This window comes from Gymnogyps californianus, chromosome Z (assembly GCF_018139145.2).
Source record: "Gymnogyps californianus isolate 813 chromosome Z, ASM1813914v2, whole genome shotgun sequence".
Classification (NCBI taxonomy): Eukaryota; Metazoa; Chordata; class Aves; order Accipitriformes; family Cathartidae; genus Gymnogyps; species Gymnogyps californianus.
In genome coordinates, this window is record NC_059500.1 from 12,055,331 (window position 1) to 12,077,367 (window position 22,037).

The window sequence follows — 22,037 nt, forward strand, 5'->3', positions numbered from 1 at the left end:
TTACACCAGCCACCAAAGAACATAACTGCATAAAAAGTCATCAGTACCCACTATTTCTATAATATAAAGAGTCAGTTTGTTACGACTGACATCTTGAGGTACTACCATCTACGTGTGTTGTTCACAGGCTTATGAACCCATCATCGAAGTAAACTCGACTCAATCACACAGTAAAGATGTAAAAGAGAAGGTGAAAGAAAACAGTTAAAAGCTATACTGCATAAGCCACTTCCGGAATTGTATTCTCACTGGTGGAAATTCACTCTCATTCAATTCAGCAAATAAAATGAATTTAGGAGTATATATATTTTAAAAGGGCAAGAGACAGTTGACTAATTTTTGAAGAATTTCTTCAAGAGCTGGGAAGGGAAAAGAACAGCAAATTAAGGTTAACTGAATATCCACTCAATCAATGGGGCCCAGAAATTAATGCAGTAATTAAACAGCAAATGGACATTGCAATAAAGAGTAAATCCTTCCCTCTCCTCTGTATTTATCCTAACACACTAGGGCATTAACATAGCTACACTGAATAGCAGTCTGCTAGACAGACAGCAAATTAATTTTACTGAATGTGTTTAATTTATTCATTTATTATATCTATTATATCAGCCTCAGTATTGAGTGGTTCATAAAACCAAAGTGAACAGATTCGACACTAATTCTAACATAACAGAACTGGTACACAGCTCCACTGTCCTACCTCCTTGTTGGTAACTAGAATCCTAAGCTAAGTTAAAAGGAGCTCGAGAGCTTTGCAGAAACCTTTCACTCAGATTGCTTACCCATTAAAGCAGAGGACAATACAGTAAAAGACCTGCTCGTGACACTCTTTTCCCTTCAACTTTGTTTATTGATGTACTGAACATGAAAAAGTACAAAGGATCCAAACACAAAAGAAAACATGTACAACCTCTTAAATACTCAACAGAATATATTTTCTATTCCAACAGATGTGAATTAAGTCATACTATACAACTTTAAATAAATACCAGCCTTATATTTTACTAAGTGCTCTGATAAACACTGTAAAGTGAAGCCCAATTTACATGCCTTCTCATCAATGCCGTTAGTTGCTACAGTAGTATAGGAAAGAAGCATGTAGCTACTGTTTTCCCCACATTGGAAAGTTTGTGATTTCTATAGTATATACAATTTTTAATGCAGAGGATTAGCTTTAACAAACTAAATGCACCTAAGAATGAGGAAGTGCTCAGGAAGCCAATTGATTTTTGAATAGCATTGAGTGGGTCAGCATGAAAACTCGCTTATTCACTTTAGCACGCGCTTCACAGTATATGTACTGTACTATACTGAAAAATTTAACTACAATTTAAAAGAATAAGAACCAAAAGCAACTGCAAAGATAGTGTACAACTATGTTATGCATAGAACATTGCTTTTTCTAAGGGGAAGCGTATGAGCATCTCAGTTTATACAAAAAGCAGGACGTAACTACATAGTTGTCAGTGCATCCTGGTGAAGGCATCAAACCCTCAGCTTTTTTTTTAAAAATTTAATTATAAGCTAGATGCTAATCAGAAAATATTCTGTATTTTTTTCTTAAATTTCTTCAATACATGGTAAAGACTTTTTCTATTTCCCCAAATAGTGTTTTAAGCATCATACAAAGTTAAATTTCAATAGCATACAGGTATTTATGGTTTTTGTATGAAAAATGTAAGGAAATTTGTTCAAAACCTATGATTATACTCGTTTTTTTACCACAAACATATTTATAAACAAAAATGTAGCATCACCATAAACAGCTGAAGCTAGACTATCTACAGACAAAAATAGCAACAGATCTGATGCACTGTAAATTCAAGTCCTCAGGACAACAAAAATGAATAAGCAGACCTCAAGTAACAATGTTAATGCCATTTACAAAGAAAAAACTCATACAAAAACATTCAAAATTGAACATCACTTGGCATGTAACTTAAAAAATAAACTAAAATCAAAATTAGCTGAAAAGGTTCATAACTCAAGGTCTTATTTACATTACACAAAGCTCAGGTGTTAGCCTTGAACATAACTTTCAAAATACCTCCAAATATACCCAACTCAGGCCACTTCTGATTTGCTGCTGCGCAAACCATGCTCAATGTCTTTTCTTAAGACAAAACAATTCTTCAAACAATAGCAAGTACATCACTAAACACCATGAGCTCTATCTGAAGGGAATTCTTTAGGAAGAACAGATTTTTTTCCCCCATCTCTCAGTATTTTAAGTTTCCTGCTTGCTCTTATGTTCTTTTTTTAAGTTTTCATTTGTTTCAAAATCACAAATTAATGTGAGCCAGCTATCACTTAATAACCAGGATGATCAAAGACTCCACTGATGATTACAAAAATGAAACCAACAGTGCATCCCATTGACTCTACTTCTTAATACAAAGGTCTCAAAAGTATTTCTACATCATAAATCTTTCTGAATTTTCCCCAACAATTGCAAATTTCCTGGTAAGTTTTAAAAGCTCACTAGGTGTCATATGAAGAGATTTCTCAAAGTATTCAAGTCAAAATATTTGTTCCAGGACCAGTAAAAAGTTTCTCCAAATTTTTTTATTTTTTTTCTATAAAAATAGATGCTTTTTTAAACCCACATCAAAGAGGCTCTTATCTCTTTGGCAAGGTACTGCTTTACGAAAAGTTCTCCAGTATTCTTACAATAAGCTTTTATAATGTGTTCCCATTCCCCAACCCAAATGATAATTATAAAATAAATACTGCTTATAACTTTATAAATAAAATGTAAACTTCAAATACTTTTCTTGAAAAACAAACAGCAATGCATTAACATGTAAATTAAACACAAGGCAAATCAAGAAATAACAGAAAAAAACAACTGAAAAAGTATAACACAAAGCCTCAATATTTACTCATAGGTTAAAGGCAGTCATGTAAAAAGAAAAAACTTCTTCCCTTAGCTGAAACATTTTAAAAGGTCTGCCTTCTTCAAAGAAGGCAATAGAATATGCATTGTGACAGGCAAAAACCCTGTACCTCTTGTCAATATTCAAACACAAAAGATATTTAAGAAGTTTTAATTCAAATATTAGCAATAAAAAATCTCACATATTCTTAGGATGCTAAGTAGTCATTTTATCCCCATTTCCACACTGGCATACAACAAAGGCATTTACTAATGCATAAAGCTTCTTGTAAATTGCCTTTGTTGTATAGTTTTCATGTATTAATGCACTGAGAATAACTTGTTAGGCTTTGTGCGTTTTGTTTGTTTTGAAGGAGACCTGCAATACTCTGTCCCCGAGGCGGTATCCATTCAGGCTGGCTATTGCCATAGCTGCCTCATCATAGTTTGTCATAGTCACAAATCCAAAACCTTTGCACTTGTTGGTGTTAAAGTCACGGATGACCTTCACATTGGTTACTGCTCCGAAGGGTCCAAACATTTGCCAGAGGATACTCTCATCAGCATCAGGGGCCAAGTTGTACACAAAAATGCACCATCCAGTTCCTGCATGTCCAGGGATATTAATGCCGGCCAAACTGGTCATTCCATCAATGGTCATTGGAGGAAACCTACTAAAGAATGGGGGAAAACAAAACAGAATCATAAAGTAGCTGTTCGCAGAAAATCTCAGCAAAGAAATTTCAAAATAAAAAAGAAAATGATACAGGGCTTTTCACAGTATGAACATGTTGGCCAGACTAATAAGGTAACATCACAATTTTTTTTTTTACCCCAACTGCACAAATACTATGTACAATGCTATACACAAGTAGGGGGAACAGTGCTAGGTCTGTCTGAAATGAAGTAACATAGGAAAACAAAAGAAAAGCATGCTGTAAAACCAATGAGGATTAGTAAGTCATTTGAAACAGGAATTCCATGGAATTGCTACAAAAGGCTTGTCTCTCATGCACAATGCACCAAAATGAACAATTTCAGCTGAAGTCTCAACATGCAAAAAACCAACATAAGTCTTACTGGAAAAGTAAGAGTACGCAATATACTTAACAATAATTTGGTTATTATGAACCTAAGTCCTTTATTACCTCTTTACTCCATAAGCCATGTTGAGCAGATTGTCCAACCTGCAAAACATTTAGCAAAGTGTTCAGTCTTCAGACTTTTCCATTCTTTAATCTTAAGGAAACTTGGTATATTACTGCCACGACCCTTGCAATGTACAGAACCTCATGCAAAGTTAACGTATCACCACTGAAAGAGCTGTGGCACTTTACTACACCTGATACAGTTAATGAATACAAAATAGATGTTCTTGTGTAGTACCCACAACCATATATAGTTCAGTTCAGAAAGTGCACCACTACCACAAGTTTAGCTTAAGTCAAATACTGTTAGCATAAAGTTACAGTCAGTGATCACCTCAGTGAAATTTTCCAGATTACTAACTTGTTTTGGATGAAGACTTTACTGAGGATTCTGACAGTCTGCTGACTTGAATACCCAGACAGACGCAGGTTTTGGGAGCAGTAACAAATGTTAAAACATAAACTGTAAAAAAGATTTTTCATTTTCCTACTCTTTTCCAGAATAAAGTGTTTTTAGAATACACACACACACATATATATATTAGACTGTAAGCTTTTTCCATGTATTTCTTCCCTCACCTTCCCCCAAGCTGCTAAACTGTAGCGTGCCACCACAACTCTAAACTCTTTGGAATTACCAACCAATACCCAGAACATGCAGTGCCTACCAATCTTATTCCTGAAGTCCCTTAAGTGCTTCTCTAAGAAAACTTCTACCCTAAAGAAGCTCTGGTTTCTTCCTGGCAAAGCCCAGACATGTGAAGAGAAAGTCTTGTTAAAGGTTCTCTTCAGGACTCCACAAAATATGAGCTTAGGTAAAAAAGGTACACTGGATTTCTTTTTTTAGCTTACAGTTACCTTACAGATCTGTACCTTATTGTGATTTCTCTCCAGTAATGACCTATAGGATTTAAGAACCATTACTGGTATACAGAATCCAAACTCAAGTGCTGCACCAGTGTAACTACACTTGTGCACAAAAAACTTGAAGAAAAAAATATTTGGTCTTGTTTGCAGCTAAGTAAAGATCTTAAACTACAGAGCATTATGATTCTGCAGTGAGCAGGGTTTGCATGATGCACTGACAAGAAAGCAAAGCACTGAACCCCTAAAAGAGCAGAAAAGAGGAAATTAAAAAATGCTTGACTACTATCAGTAGTCTTAGTGTGAGAGAGGTCTACTGTCATTGACATTTGGGGGTGGAGAGGAAGGTGAAGAGTTCCAGAAACACCACCACTTACAGGTCCTTGCTGTAGAGCAGTTGGCTGAGGACTTCTTATAGTAATGGTATCACTGCAACAGTTTTCATCAGTTACGCGGATGACTTAAAAATATTCTGGAATAATTCTCAGGGGCATTCACTGGACAATTTTTAAAGATGCTTTACGTTACACGTTGTACAGAAACTGAGGAACAATTATATATAGCTGCTTTTGAAAGTCCAGCTCAAGATTTTTCTGAACAAGAAAAAAAAGCATTGTAGTGATCCTATTGTTCTTTAATACTAAAGTTTATGCTGAGTGTTTTCAGGCCTCTGTCAACCTCTTAACAGAGACAGGGCAACTGCATCAGGTAATCCTATCTGAAATGTCAACAGCTAAGATATCTTGCATGTGAAAGACACGCAAGATTTGAAGCATTGGTGCAATTTGAACTATGTAGTCAGCAACAGAGCTGGAATGCCACAACAACTGAAAAGCAAAGACTTAAAAAAGCAAAAAAGACAACTTCCCTTTACAGTTATAAAATTTTAAAATTTGGCAAGGCTGCCTCTTTCAGAGATGAAACAGAAGCCTGAAGGCCTTCCCAAGAAAATTATTTAAAAAAATAAATAAATTTTGTCTGCAACTCCAGTTTACCTTTTGACCAGTCAGTTCAACCTTGTTCTTCCTTCCACATCAATAAAAGTGAGAAAGATTTTACTCTCCCTCCTATTCACTACAGACTTGGTACCTAACTCAGTACTTTGTTACCATTATACTTCTAAGTGGAACGAACCACAATATCTTCTGCTTGTTTCAGGCATCACTTTAGACTTAGTATCTCAGAAAAAAAACCAACTTTCCAGTGAAATGTAAATGGGCATTCATAAAAATACACTTCCTTTTTAAAAAAGTCACAAACAATCAAAATTTTTAAGGTTCAAAGCCTAATGTTCCAAGACAGGGGTAGTCTATTGAAATTACTTAACTGCAAAGAACTTTTTAGGTCCTCTCCAAAGAAAAAAACTCCAAAAGTTGAAGAATTCCTACAAATCATGATACATCTGCTTGGAGTATCAGTTAAATACAGATGCTATCCCAGCCAGTATCAGAGTAATACTGAACACAGCCAAGTACCTGGGAACAATTACACTCAGAAGAACTCAAGAAGTCAGCAGGCCAGACTTGCCAGAATATGTTGAATGCTGTAACACACAGGCTGTACAACAGCTCCCTCATGATCTTATTTCATATAACGCACTTGGGTCCACCCTGCAAGTACAACTTCCACCCCTGTGCTCTGCCTATGGAACAAGTATGGCAACTATCACAAGCCTACTTTTATTCAATATTCAGCACACTGTTTAACCCTTTTATTCCCTAAGAAATGGCAAGAAAATTCACCAAATAACAAATAAAATTGCTTATCCCTTCCCTTTGGGCAGAGGGCCTACTCTAGTGCTGACCTTCACACCTGTGAGACACTTGCAGCATGGAAGGCTGAAAAGCTCAAGAAAAGAAGAATTCAGAAGTTCTGCCAGAAGTGTAGTCCATGAACTCTGAATATTTGGCCTAAAAGCAAGGGTAGTCAATGCAGAGCTTTTGAAGTTTGGTATATTCTCTTTGAAGCAAACCGTCAGCTGATTTTATTTCTTGAAAAATAAAATAGAAACTGTTTGAGTATATTACTGTTTAAAACATTCCAGTCACATAGCCCAGGGGCAGAGGGTGGGAAGAAACGATCAAAATCACTGAAAAAATCTGAGGTACTCATGAATGTAGATAAGACAATATTTGCTTCACTGTGTTCTCACCATCTGTTCTTTTCAATACACTAAATATCACAGGAAACTGTATGGCTGTAGTTTCAACACAATGGGAACATATATCCACAAAAAAACACATGGAGAAAATATCTGAATAATCTTCATTACAGAAGTTTGTAGTAAGAGAAGCCAAAGTGTGGCATGCAGGATTTACACAACTGACTAGGAAAAAAACTGAAAGCCAGAACAGGGAGGAAAGATAGGGAGTGGGGAAGAAGAGGCTGGCTGTGGCACACCAGATGGCTAAGAAGAAAACTGAATTGCCTAGGTCAATGTTAACTGAATCAGCTTGCACATTAATCAAGAATAATCTAGGAAATTAAAAGTAACCTTTAAAAAGGGATTGTAGTGACTGTGTAGAAGAAAAAGATGTCATCTCGGCTTAATGCTAAGTAGGTTTATTAGATACTGAAATGCTATCAATAGGATGGAATGCATTTTTGCTTTTAGCTGTATTTTAGGAGCATAGCTGAAGTTCAACATTTTCATATGTTTCCTTCACACAGAAATCAGACAAGCAGGGAAGGGAAAGAGTGAAGGTGAAACAAACAGGCCCATGGGAACATGTGGCTTCCAGCACAGTTGCACACAAGGATTTGACTTACCTGAAACGTTGAGCCTGCTGAGCTAGAGGTGCCGGATACCTTCTGTTTGGAGAATGGTACAGCTGGGAAAGGATGGCCTGATTTGTTTTTTGGCTTGGATTGTTAGCAAACTTTACAGTGATGGGCTCTGTGGCACCTGGAGGTTTCTGGCCATTCAAGCCCTTGATAGCTTCTTCTGCTTCAATTCGCTTGTCAAACCGGATAAACCCCACGCCCCTTGATACCCCTGCACAAGGTGAAAGAAGCATATAATAATGAATTCAGAGACTCTGGAATATTAAATGTTAACATTTGATTTTCGTAGCTAATTGCTATGTTAATGGCCAATTGCTGTGAACGCATGATAATTTTGAGCTTTTTAGAACTGAGCTTTTGCTCAAAGTAGTAAGACTTTTCTACTGTAATTTTTTTTTTTTTTTGAAAATTTAACTGATATAAGATACATTGTGTAGAAAGCTTGGAAGGTTGAGGGAAAACAGTGGAGACAACTTAAACACAGTGAGCCAAAGGGTAATTCTGAAACAAAGCAATTTGGGGGGATGGAGATGAACCCAGAACCAGCTGTACTGTAACCACTGTTCAGTTCATGCTACTCTGCAGTATCTAAATTCAAAGAAATTCTGTAAATAGCTTAGTCATCTGCTCCCTAGCAGCAAGAAATGGCTTATGCTCTCCTGCAGCACTCCTTGAAATTCCCTTTGGGGCAAATATGCTGAGAGGACAAAGAATGGAGTGCAGGTTCTAGATTGCAGTAATGGGAGTTATGGCCCTGTTTTAACAGTCCATGGTTACCTTTAAGTAAAAGATTCAGTTTCAGCATACCACCATACTTTTGTAGGTGTTATTTTTGAAGGAAACTTTTCTTGGGCCATAGATTCCTCCTTGGTATAGAAAAGTCAAAGACAACATACAAGGGAATCAGCAAGTGTTTATGGAAGGTCTTAGGAACACCACACCTCAAAAATTTATACTGTGGCTTAAATATATACACACTAAGGTGTCAATACTTGAACCAATTAACATTAAAGCTACTACAGCCAACACTAGTTAGTTGCATGCTTTGTTGTAATATTCCTAAGTTCATTCAGAGACCCCTTGTCTGTTTATTCATGAACGAAAATATAAGTTAGATGCTTGTCCTCACTTGAGAAAGACATTAATGACAAGAGATGTATTCTGTTCATAAACAATGACAATTTAAACCATCAAAGAGACAATGAGCAGGCGTAAGAAAGCTTTAAAGAGGCAAATGTCACACCTTCAACTTCGCATTTTTCATCTGTCAGTTTGTGTCACAACCTTATTATTCATACCATTTTGAGTCTACCTCTTCCAAATTACTAAGAATGGAAGAAAGCTTAAACCTGAACAATAATCTATGCAAGAGAACTACTGTGCACATACGAGGATTTGTGAGTACTTAGAATTACAGTATACATTTAAAAGTTTAACTACATTTACTTATTTGGCCCATTTGTCAAATCCCACCATTTCTGTGCATGAATATACAGAAACATACTGTAAACAGCTATTTATTGCACAAAGACTGGAAATCTGACCTGCAAACCTGCTGCTTCTACAAGTCACTATTTGGCCTTTAGCTTTCCTTTCCCTGCCTCTCTACACTCTCACCAACTCACACTATTAAAACCCTCCATAAAGTATTATGTGTCAATATTGATATTTCTGTTAACATAATGGAATTGCAAAGGAGTACATACGAGGTCCTCTACAGGTGAGCCAAGTGTCAAACACTGGCATGCGCAACCCTTTCAAATAAGACCATTTGAAAACTTTATGACTTCCTACAGCTGAAAGCTGTTCGTCACCCACGATGATATGCGACTTTGAGAAGGTAAAATTGTAACAAAAATCCAAGCTACCTTATTACTCAGGGAATAATTATGTGTGTAAATGAATTCTTCTGCCCCACACCCCTAGTTTTTTTTGAAAGATGAGAATTTGGAGAGCCCTGCTCCTTTGTATTTTGCTTTGCATGCTCAATACTTCTGTCATGTACTTCTCCTTTCATTTGATTGCTTATTTTTGGAACAGGCCTGCTGGAAGCAGATGAGGCAGCAAATTATAAAGCTCCTCAAGATCAACCATTTGAGCCGGCAAAAATACATGCATTACTGTCCAAGTCTGAAGAGTAACCGCAGTGTCACTGACACACCCACTCACTTGTTAAGACACATATTGTAACAACGCAACTAACCTGCTAGAGCTCAGTTCTTTAAGGCACTGCTAAGCACAGACCTTATCTGCTCCTGAGGAACTCAAAGTTCATGTTCTTCAGCGTGCCCAAAATCAATGAGGCAACCTTGAAAACAGTCTTAACAGCAATTACCAGTCTGGGTCTTTTGTAATCCCAGGCTCAGAGAACCAGCTGTGCATTTCTGCATAAAATTTTATTTTTATAAAAAAAAAGCATTCAACAGCATTTCCTAAGGCACACAGAGACTACTTTCACACAGTAGCTTGGAAAGGAAGATTATAGCAGCTGTACATTTATTACAAGCCATGAAACAGGCTTCAAACCTGCACATTCAGGGTGGAAATGACTCAAGCTGGCTCAGTAAACTCCACAATCTATTTTTGTCCATGCATATTTATGAACAATTTCAGTAGAAAATTGCATTGTATGAAAGGTGTATGTAGGCCAGAAATTCTAGAGACAAGACTATTGTACTGAAAGGTGAGATATTTCTTAAACTGCCAGTCCAAAAATGAGAGGAGTGCAAAACTGCCTGCTTACCAGTAACTTGGTCAACCAGAATACGAGAAGTAATAATGCGTCCGTATTGGGAAAAGAGCTGTTCCAGTTCTTTCTGGGTCATTGTTTTTGGAAGTCCACTAACATACAAATTCGCATCTCTGATAGAAGCCGAACTTGGTCGTGCATAGGAAACCTTAGGAAAAAGAACGTAAAAAATACTAGAAATCAAACATTTCAAAAACAGTTGAAACAGGACAGTGTCACTTGTTCCGAGACATTGAAATGTTTTTAAGGGCAGCCAGAAAAGTTACCTTGCAAAGCCAGTTAAGTGGTTTTTTTGGTGCTGGCTTCTGTGAAAACACTGAAGGAATGCAACATAGACCACGCAGGAGAAGCTGACTACAGGAACTCATATATAATTTAAGGAGTACTTTCAAATAAAGGAGAAAAGATAGGTACAACATTCCAGCAAGCCTTGGTGTAGAAAAAGCGTTCTCAGCTTACTATAAGATTAAAAAGACAAATTTAAGAAGATCCAAAAATGTTCTCCTTTTAATTATCATTAAAAAAATACAAGGAATGAAAATTTCAGTTTGATATCCAGGTCAAAAACACAGAAAGACAGTACAAAGCACTGAGAGGTTTGCAAGTGTTTTTCAAGTGCTGTGTCCTTTGTACATGTGTTGAGCTTGCTATCAAATGACACGCAATCATTCATGAGGTCAAGATAAACTCTGCTACATCACTTTTATAGGCCTAAGAATGAATGGCAGAAGTAGGAACACAACTTGCATTTTGGCTGTTCAGCAGCTCACCAATTTCTGCAACACATAGGTCTTACAACAAAATGCCAAGTAACAGTGAGCTTCTCAGGTCCTTTTGGACAGAAGTTTTTACCTGCTGCCTCAAAGTGTCAGTCAGAAATATCTTATCAATTAGATTATTCAACCCTTAGACATATGCTACAAAAACAGCATGTACAGACTTCAGTGGGAAGTACTGACAAGTGGTTTATCCTTATTACAGGAAAGATTAGAACGTAACATCCATGCTTGTGGAACAGGACAAAATAGTTTATTTGGGGTTTTCCCTGTACAAAACGTAAAGGTAAAAAAGGAGTCCCAAGAAATGGTCAGATTTATCTCCTTTCCTTCCCCCTGCAATGCAGGATCAGCCAACTCTGGGCAGCTGGAACTTAACTCTGTAAGTGTATCTTTTGCCTAATTCTTTGACATTTCTTTTCAAATCCTCCCCGTCTCATTTCCATGCAGATCAGCAGACTCTTAAGACTCCTGTGGAAGCAAAACAAAAAAGCAATGGAGATACAGCACCCCAGAGACTAAACAAGCAGCACCCTGAACACTGCTGCGATCATTTGACATTCTACCCAGAGGCTTTGTGCAAAGTATCTTCCAAAGCTGGCTGAACAGGGCTGACCTACAAAACTTGTAGCTGTCCAAGATAACACACTATCTAACACAGAGCCCTGTGAGCCACAGTGCCTTGCTCTTAACATGAGAGCCACACAAGAGCTAGAGACCTGTGTTTAAAGCGCTTGTCTTCTGATCTCCCACACAGGCAGCTGGGAATAACCTCAGTCTTTTCTCCTAATTTACTTCTTTTTTGTGAAGATGTGCAAATTTAATCATAATAGAAGAGCTGCCAGTGTCCAGTTTTACAGCAGGAATGACAGAATTTCCCAGTTTCAACACAGTTTGTTTCAACTCCAGTAAAGCTGCACTGAAGAACAGTTTATTTTCCACTGGAGCTGAGCCCACTGAACTAAAGATTACTTAGTTCTCTTTCTTCTACATGCCCCTCACCTTTTTATACTATTAGAAATACACACTAGGGAAGAGCTCATGAAAATTACCACCATCAAGGTACCAGGTAGAAAGCCACAGACCCTTTAGCAAAAATGGATTCAGTGTGTATGATGCTAAGTGTAAAACACCATCAAAAAAAGACCCCACCAAATACTAAAAAATATTTCTGACATCTAGTCATGGCAGGAATCTACTATGTGACTTGACAAATTTTTCCACCTCAGTTTCCCATGTCGCAGGGACCTCTTCTATAATCTAGTCACATACACTGACAACGGGTATTTTCAGTAAAAGTTTTTCTTTAAAAATTTCTTTTGATCTCTTGCGATTCTTTCAAGATACAGTGTGAACAGAAAGTAGTAGTTCATTTTGTAGACTAGCTCAGAATTGATAGATTAGATTTTATATTTTGACTTGATTCTTGCCATTTAAGAAAGTCAACATAGGATTATTCCCAGAAGACAGTATCAACTACTAGCTAGAGTCAGATTCACACAGCAGGAGTGTTCAGGACTTAAGTACCTGTAACCTGCTGTAGGAAGCCTCTCTATCAGAATTGTAGTAGTAAAAAGTGATTATGGCCATTTTGCAGCATCAGAAATAATTTATCCATATATTATGCAGTACCACTTTACAAGATTCCATCGTTGCTGTAATTTAAACTACTGGAAACAAGATACCAGATAATAAATGTTACAACAATAGCAGTCGTGTTCCTGCACGTGACAGAATACTTTATTCCCAAGAGCCTTTCAGAAGACGAGAAATTTAACAAGTCCTTCAGGAAAGACAAATATGTAATTCTGATTTCTTAAAACTTACTAGAGTAGATTCAATACTCAAGTCCAAATCTCATCAGCAACATTAGCGCTTTCAGAGGAAGAAAGGAAGAGAGAGACCCTGCTGTTGTATCATTTTGCTATTTTTGTTTAACTAACCATGCCCTTTCTTTAGATGAGTATTTGCAAAGTCAAGGACAACAAGTACCAGTGGAACTACAGAAATAAAGATGAGGGGAAAGCACAGTCTTGCAAGTCAGATAAAGGGAAGAGCAATCAGACTTCAGCTACCAGCTGTATGGCAGATTCTGACACAGCTAGGTCAAGTGACTGATTTTGCCAGTTCTGTGCTGAAGGGTTGAAATGGTAAATCTGCTACCAGTGTATAGATGTGCAGCTAAAGCCCAATACTTGCAAGTTGTGTTTGAAACCAAATTCTTTTTTCATTCTGTATATTCAACCCTCACACTACATACACCTATATTTGAAGGAATAGTTTCTAGATCTTGAGTCATTTTCCTACTCTTCTACAAGCAAAAGTATACACCTATGATATTCTCAGGTGCACAGAGAGTCTGAGAGGTAAGCTGCACCAGAGACAGGAAAATAGAGATTAAAGCTTGCCTACATTCAGCCAAAGAAGTAAAAAGGACAGCGAAGGCTACCCAAGAGGTAGAAAAATACAACATCTAAGGAATGAACGAACTTGCTCAACTTGCCCACTTGGCTATGAGCTTAAGAAATAAAGCTCCATGCCACACTTGGCAGGATGACCCTTAAGGAGACCTAAGGCCAGAGAATGGAGACAGACTGCCTGGGGGACGGACTAGACACAATAAAATCCTGAATTATCAAAAACAAGCAGTTCTCAACAGCTAAGTTAATGTTTGTTTTCCAAGGGAATCCTTCCACACCCCACCCCCCCATTTTAATTGTACATGGTAGGAGGGCACAGCAACAAAGTCCACTTTGTAACTGAACAAAATGAACTGTTATTATGTAAAGTTTGATGCCAATGGAAGCAGGGGAGGGCAGGCACTACTTACAGATAAACTAGATGAAGAAAGATGTATAGCTGCATGCATCACTGGCACATATCAATTTTATCTGTCAGTTTTTAATTCTCTCTGGAATTGAGATACACTGAAAACTGTTCTATCCAGTCCTTAAGCTGTCAGACACAACTTTTTCTTTCCACATGCATTTGGTCAGGCCCTCTGGAAAGAAGTCAGAATTCCTGGCAGTGACCATCAGTGAAGGAAGGAATGAAAACAGTGACTTACCTTTAACAAGAAAGCTATGCGACTGCTGGTCAAACATTTCACTACTGAGAAACTCAAAACACCCCCATGGTATACTGAAGATTAAGGAGGTATTGTGGACTTTATGTTAGCTTTGAACTCAGATAAATACCTATTACTAAGCTGTTTTCTAACCATGCATGCTTGCAAGCACTCAGAACAGAAGTTGCAGAATGTAAGCCTCACAAACTCTTTTCAAACAGGATAAAACAAGTCTGTATGAATAGAAGATACCAAAGGCCTGCCAAAACCCCTAAGCTGTACTTTTTGGTGCTACGGTTTTCCCAGTCTCCAAACTATCTAGACTTTGCTCTAGAAGTAGTTCTATAGATGTTGATAAATAGCTCCATTTTCTAAGCAATCTAATGCAGTAACTGGACTTTCCATCCAGCCGCCCACTGCTATCAAAGTCATTCTGATTCAACACATTAGATAGAATAAAATTGAGGAAGTACAATGTAAGCAGAAATAATAGAGTTGTGTTCTTTATGAACCAAGAAAGATACACACATAAAAAGCAAAGAAAAACCTTAAGTCAATTAAGTGACTTGTAAAGCAATGCTTAATACCTAAAACTTCTTTCTCTCCTGGTCAGTGACACTAAGGTAGGCTAGAAGCAAGTAACTAATTCACAAGGTCCGCCTGATCCGCAGTTCAAGTTCAGTAGTGCTGAGAATGAAATTAAAGTTCTCCCTTCTTACCCATACAGCACCCTGATGGACCTCCCTGGTGATTACCACAGCCCAGCAGTACAGGCGTGGATACCACAGTTCTTACAAAGCAAGCCGCTAGAACAGCTTTTTAGGTCTGGAAACCACGCTGATGTCCCTGCTCACCATCTTCAGGGACTGAAGGATCACCTCCAAGCCAAAGGTCCATCCCAGCAAGCAGGAAATCAAGCAAAGGTCTCTGGAGGCCTGCTTGGATGAACAAGGGATTAAACTCTAACATAAAAACAATGTGTACAGGATGTGAAAGCAGGAATATATAAGTGGTGTCCAATCATGCACACATGAGGTTAGGAAAGCTGAAGCCCACCTGGATTTGAATTTGGTGAGAGATCTGAAGGGCAACAAAAAAGACCTGTACAAATACATTGGCAGCAAAAGGAAGACTAGGGAAAACATGAACAGACTGCTGAACAGGGCAGGGAAACTGCTGACTAGGGACACAGAAAAGGACAGGATACTTAGTACTTTCCTTGCCTCAGTCTTTACCAGTAAAACTGATCTTCAGAAATCCCAGGCCTACGAGACAGTAGAAAGTCTGGAACAAGGAATACTTACCTCAGTGGAGGAGGACCAAACTGAGCAACACTTAAACTGTACAGACAAAAGTCCATGGGGCCTGAAAGGTTACACCCACATGTGCTGAGGGAGCTGATGGATGTCATTGCAAGGCAAATCTTGGTTGTCTTTGAAAGGTCATGGGGAACAGGGGAGGCTTCTGAGAAGTGGGAGGAAGCAAGTACCACCCATCTTCAAGAGCAGCAAGAAACTCTCTTGCTCTCTGGGCAACTACAGGCCAGTCAATCTCAACTCAATCCCTAGGAAGGTGATTGAGGAACTAATCAGGAAAATCTCCAGCTACATGAATAACAAGAAGGTGACTGCAAGCAGTCAGCATGGATTTATAAAGGGAAAATCATGTCTGACCAACCTAAGTCTTCTACAATGACATGACTGCCTTGGTGGACAAGAGGAGAACAGTGGATGTTGTTTATCTCAACTTTAGTAACACTTGACACTCTCTCCCATAATATCCTTACAAAGTGTACATTAAGTACACCTATGTGTACTTAAGTACATACTAGATAAGTATTAAGTACGTACTAGTTAAGTGGGACAGTGACAGACTGAAAGCTGGCTGAACTGCCAGGCTCAATGAGTTGCGATCAGTGGCGTGAAGTTCAGCTGGAGGCTAGTCACTGGCCTCCATTGACACTGGATCCAGTATTTGTTAGCATCTTCACTAGTGACCTGGATGATGGGGCAGAGTGTACCCTCAGAAACTTCTCAGATGATACAAAACTTGGAGGAGTGGCTGACAGGCCAGAGGGTTGCACTGCCATCCAGAGGGACCTCAGCAGACTGGAGAATTTTGCAAACAGGAACCTCAAAGAAGTTCAACGACAGGAAAAGCAGAGTCCTCCCCGGGGGGAGGAATAATCCCATCTTAACAGTACATGCTGGGAGCCGAATGGCTGAAAAGCAGCTTGGCAGAGAACCTTGGAGTCCTGGTAGACACCAAGCTGATCAGGAGCCAGCAGAATGCACCCTTGCAACAAAGACAGCTAACAGCCACCTGGGCTGCGTTAGTAGAAGCATTACCAGCAGGTCAAGGGAGGTGATCCTTCCTCTCTACTCAGCCCTGGTGAGACACTTCTGGGGGGCTGTCTCCAGCTCTGGGCTCCCCAATACAATACATACATTTACAACTAGAGTGAGACCAGTAAAGGGCCACAAAAGTGATTAAGGGACTGGAGCATCTCTGATGCGAGGAAAGGCTGAGAGCAGAGATTGCTCAGTCTGGAGAAAAGGCAGCTCAGCAGGATCTTAGCCATAAAAATCCGATGAAGGGAATAAAGGAGACGGCAGGCAGACTCTTCTCTGTAGTATCAAGTGACAGGACAAGAGGCAATGGGCACAAACTGAAACACAGAAAAGTTGGTTCAGAAATTCCATACAGATTTCATTCCAGAAGAAAACACCTTCTCATGGTATAGGGTGCTCAAACATTGGAAGAAGTTACTCAGATTGTAGAGTCTAACTCTGGAGATGTTCCAAATCCAACTGGACAAAGGCCTGAGCAACCTGCTTATGGTGAACCTGCTCTGAGCAGGGGGGTGGACTAGAGGCCTCCAGAGGTGCCTCCAACCTCAGCTGTTCTGTGAATCTGCAACAACACATAACGATTCTTACGGTAATTCTTTGAAATGGACTTCTACTCACAGTCTCGAAGTAACTTGATTCAAGTGAATGTAGCAAAGCCAGGAGAGAGGATTCCCACTCAGCTTTTTGTATAAAACCAGTGATAGAGTCATTTCCCCCCTATTCCTTCCAAGAGGAATTCAAAACAGCGACACTGTCTTCCAAAGGGCAATTCACACTGCTGGACACATGCTGTCACATATCAAGGATGTAAACTCACTCTGAGCCCCTCAGAAGAGGGTAAGTCCACAAAAAATGTTTGCTAACTTACTGCAAGTTTACCTTATGCTACAGAACTGGTATCTGTCAAGATATAAAACAGTATCTGCAGAACTCCTCTCACTTTTCCCCTGTCAAATGAGTATGAATTCTTTCACAGTGACAGTTGATCCAGTGATGTCTATTGCCCATGCCCTAGCTGGTAAATGCTATTTGGAATAGAGTTTGACATAGCAGTCAAGGCCTATACTGAATGCAATTTAAAGAAAGCAAGTAAATGAAAGCAATAAGCTCTAACCAGTAAATACTACCATTACAAGTTCAGTTTCAGTGTCATTCCCTTTAAATTCTTGAAGTATGTTTACAAGGTATTTTTCACATCTAAGAACATATGCCGATCACAGATTACCCTACATGGAAAGTATCCCAGTGACTAGTCCTGTATCCTAACCGAAGCATACTGGAATCTGAGCAGATTAGTCGCAGGAATAACATACCAACTGAAGTCAGTACTTCATTACCAATATCCAAACACTATCTGTAGCCATCTTGCTAAGCACCAGAAGTTCTGGCTAGGCAAGAAATCTGAAAGAACCACAGAACTTCAGAAACCCAATGTAACTGAAGTTTGACCTTCTTTGGCAAAACATGACTAGTGATCTGTGATTACTGCAAGTCAGCATCACTAGAGAAAAACAAGACCACCACAAGATGTTACTGGCATAAGGGACATCATTCCCATGCAAAAGAAGCTTGCCTGGAGTATGGGATACACAGTTTCTATTCATTATTGATGTCAAAGTCCAACTATTTCACTTGTGATACAGATTTAAAGCAGAGATTCTCCAGATTCATGTCCCTACCTGTATCCTGTCAGTTTGCTTGTTCAGTAATTACTTGCCAATAGTTCTAGATACAGCCTCTTCAAACAATATACATATGCACTGAATTAATAGCTGTGCTAAAATATTACTTCCACAGCTACTTCAACACGTGAATATTTAATAAACATTAAAGTGATGCAATGTCAAAACCATTGACCACAATGCAAGTCAAGAAGCAGCCAGAAAGCCTAGTTTTAAATATTTAATGATGACACACACTGTACAACACTGAACACAGCTACTCTGGAGACACCAATTTAAAAACAGTTTTACTGGAATTTTCCACTGCAGTTAGTAGGAAAGACACTTGTTTCTAGAAATGCAAACATCACACCACCAAATCCAAGTATTTTCACTGCTTTAGTATTTCATTTCTTAACATCAAGATGAACTGATTCACAATTTTCAAGTCAAAACTGTGAAAGTTAGCAGGTTAAACAAAGAAGTTGCCAAAAAGAATAAAGAGACCCAGTCCCTACAAATGAATGCTTCAGTTTCTTACTATCTGCTACTACTTTTAGACACCTCAGCACCATACTTCCATTTTTTTTCTTATAGCTTATTAGTAGTATAGAGGTCAGAGTGTTTGTATTACCTGCAAGAACTTTAGGAAAAAGTGATATTAAATTCTAAACACCTCTACTTAAGATATTCTTGCAAGTCTTTAAATCTGAAATCTTTAAATGTTAAAATCAGGATTTCAATAAATGTTTCAATTCAATAACTTCCAGTGTAAACTTTCAGCTTGGAACACTGTTTGCCTTACAGACAGTATCTGGTTCTTTTAAAATGCATGTTTCAGTGGAAAAAAATTCAACAAAAAATCCAAATAAATTACCATTCAGTCTGTGCAGATGAAAATGGGTTAAACCTTCCTGTGAACCAGACAAATTTATATTGGGAAGAGGAATACATTAGAAATATATAAGCCCCCTTGGCAAGTACAATAAAAACAAGGACATATTTCTTTGTTTTTGTTACAGCAATGTTCTCGGAGACCATTGTGCCAAGCAAGTGTTCTTAACTTGCACTTAAATTGGTATATGAGACACCATGACTCAAGAACTCTTCTTAATTTGATTTCTAGTAACAAGATGCTGCAGCACACAGCAGAGACCAGGTCTCAGCTGTCACTAGTCAGTGATAGGTTGTTATCTGAAACAGGAGAGTACATTGCTGTATATTCATCAAGTTTATTTTCTGTCTCCCCTCAAATGAAAGACATTCCATTCCAAACAAATCTTGAAGGCCACTTTTCCCAGTATACGCAAGACTGCCTTGTTAAACACGTACATGCTGTGCTGAGTTTAAGTTCATGGTGCAAGCTTGCAGCAGCGTCTGTTTCTGTGGGCAAAGCAAATTGGAAACACAATAAACTTCTCTCTGTAAAGGCAATTTAGACTCAACTCTGTGGAACTACCAAAACCTACTACTCCATACAGCTTCACTTATAGTGTGTAGATTAAGCTAATAAAAATAACCATATCCTAATACAGGCTTTGCTTTTACAGCCTGCCCTGCAATAGGTAACATTAAAAAAATGGACACAGAAGTGACAGCCTTTCAGCCCTACCATCAGAACAGGTTTTGCTATTTTAGTCCACGTCTCATGAAGAGTGCCAGCTCTGACAGCTACTACCAGTGACAGAGTCACAGGTCTGAGGTCAGCCATGGGATCCACGTCTGTTCTGTGCCTGTGCAGCCGAGGGCATGAACAGACCAACCTGACAGTTCGTTCCTCCACAAAACAGACACAATTAGAACCAGATCTGGCCATGAAGTAATAACTGGTGGGAATCATGATGAGCTACGCTTCAGAGAAAAACAGCTCATCAATACACTGCCCTGATATCAGAGCTTTCTCTTCAAGGATGGCACAGAACAGGATATATTTATAAGGGACCTGTGAAGACTGTAATTGTCTCAGGATATTGCAGCACAGAGTAATTATGTCAGTTGCTACATGCACTCTTGACAAAGGATCCCCTTCAACCCTGGCACGCAAGGAGAGCTACACCCACCAGGGCAGCCATTTCCACGTCCAAATCAACAGCCTTGCTAGAAACATATTGAAGGTCCAGTTCTTTTACAAGCTTCTTATACATGCAGGCCTAAAACATGGTGTTCAAAGTGATTACTGATAGGCATAGTAGTTCACATGAGCATGACTAGCCAACACAGGAGTAGCTGTATTTTATAAAGCTCTTCCTTTGAACTAAAATAATTTTATCTAGATAATATGAATTTGCCAAAGAGCTGTAAGCTAAATATACCACATCACACCTACTAAGACTCACAAACACAAACTCAACACGGTTTTTGAATTGGGGGAAAAAATAACAGGGATGTGTTTTTCAAAACTAAGGAATGACCTCTCTGCAGGTAACTTCCACCGAAATAAAGTGAAGTCTCCTTGCAGATGTAGTCTTTGGCAGCTTTTGATAACTGCTCACAGGACAGTCTTCCACCTTTACATATTTACCACCTCCACTCTTGAGCATGTTAGTGCACAGTACGGACACTGGATATAAGGTCTCCAGCATCTGGAGCTTCCATCAACTTTCAGATTAGTTACTGGACAGAGAGGAGCATCGCTGATACAGAGAGGAGCATCACTGATACAACAATGAGTACTGGAGCCCAGCAAGATTTCTTACTTTCATTCCTCTTTGACCATGTTTCTCTATTTGACTCTTGTCAGTCAGGGAACAACCACCACAGCCACTTGCACTACTTGCCTGCAGCACAGCCCACGCTCACCCCGCTTTCCAGCAGGCAGTGGGTCAAAAGCCCTAGCTGCACAACTATGCTAGGAAACTGAGCTAGCTGCTCAGGTTATTTGGATCAGCACTAAATCTAAGGAAAAATCTGGTTTCAATTCTGTCTGTAAGTCCCAGCTCAGCATTTTAATCCACTCCTCCCTCTCACCTTTGCAATTTCCTCAGAATGGGACATGATTTTGTCATTATTAAAGCATAGGCAGCAGCAAGTTCAGCACAGCAAAGCAAGTTTTAAGAGGAACTCAGACTATGAGCAGGTCTCGTCTGGATGAGAAGATTGACGACAGCCTAGGACAGCAGTGAGACATTAAAGACAACCAGACCGAGAAGCTGAGAAAGCCCATAATTAATTCTTGAGATGAAATGTTTTTTAAGAAAGTATGGGATTCTCCAGTCTGTGAAGCATTTTTTCCCAGTACTGTTCCCAAGGTTATCTTGAAATGAAGTACCAAAATACCTCCTTGTGAAGCCAAGATATTTTCCCATATGCTGAAGACTCACTATGTAAAGCATGTGAGCACTCACGTTGACATAGGTAAGATGAATCCTTGGTCTTTCATAAGTCATCCACTCATCTTCCCTGTCACCATCGAGGCAGCCATTATGCCATGAGTCTTCTAATAAACTATGGCCAGTTCTCATCACTAGGCAGGAGCAATACTGACCAATAATGGTATGAAATTCAATACACATAGCAATAACAGACCTGATCAGAGCTACAGTTTCAAGAGACTTTTTTAATGGGCCCTTCCCGTCCTCCACCCTATGCTCAAAGTACCCAGCTAGATGGATACCCTTTGCTTTGGATTCAAGGAGCCTTGATTCTAGCTCAGTCTCACACCCTTGGATAACACTACGTTATCCAAGAGAACCATCTTTCATTTGGAAAACCAGCAGTCATGATGTTGGAAAGTGACATCGTTATGGGATTTCAGGCATC

At 39.0% G+C, this 22,037-nt stretch overlaps 1 protein-coding gene across 9 annotated transcripts in view; it reads right to left on the reverse strand.

Moving 5' to 3' along the window:
• Positions 1-3,081: 3,081 nt before the first annotated feature.
• ELAVL2 (ELAV like RNA binding protein 2) overlaps positions 3,082-22,037 on the reverse strand; it is a 91,538-nt gene continuing 72,582 nt past the window's right edge. For 3 of the 9 annotated variants that reach the window (XM_050912614.1, XM_050912612.1, XM_050912616.1), the window contains 4 exons: positions 10,418-10,571; positions 7,660-7,885; positions 4,027-4,065; positions 3,082-3,549 (listed from right to left, as the gene is read on the reverse strand). In XM_050912614.1, coding sequence (XP_050768571.1) covers positions 3,222-3,549; positions 4,027-4,065; positions 7,660-7,885; positions 10,418-10,571 — 747 coding nt within the window. In that variant the 3' untranslated portion in view covers positions 3,082-3,221. Of the gene's footprint in view, positions 3,553-4,026; positions 4,066-4,387; positions 4,490-7,659; positions 7,886-10,417; positions 10,572-22,037 lie in introns of all 9 variants that reach the window. The other 6 variants (XM_050912609.1, XM_050912608.1, XM_050912613.1 and 3 more) reach the window with 4 other exon arrangements.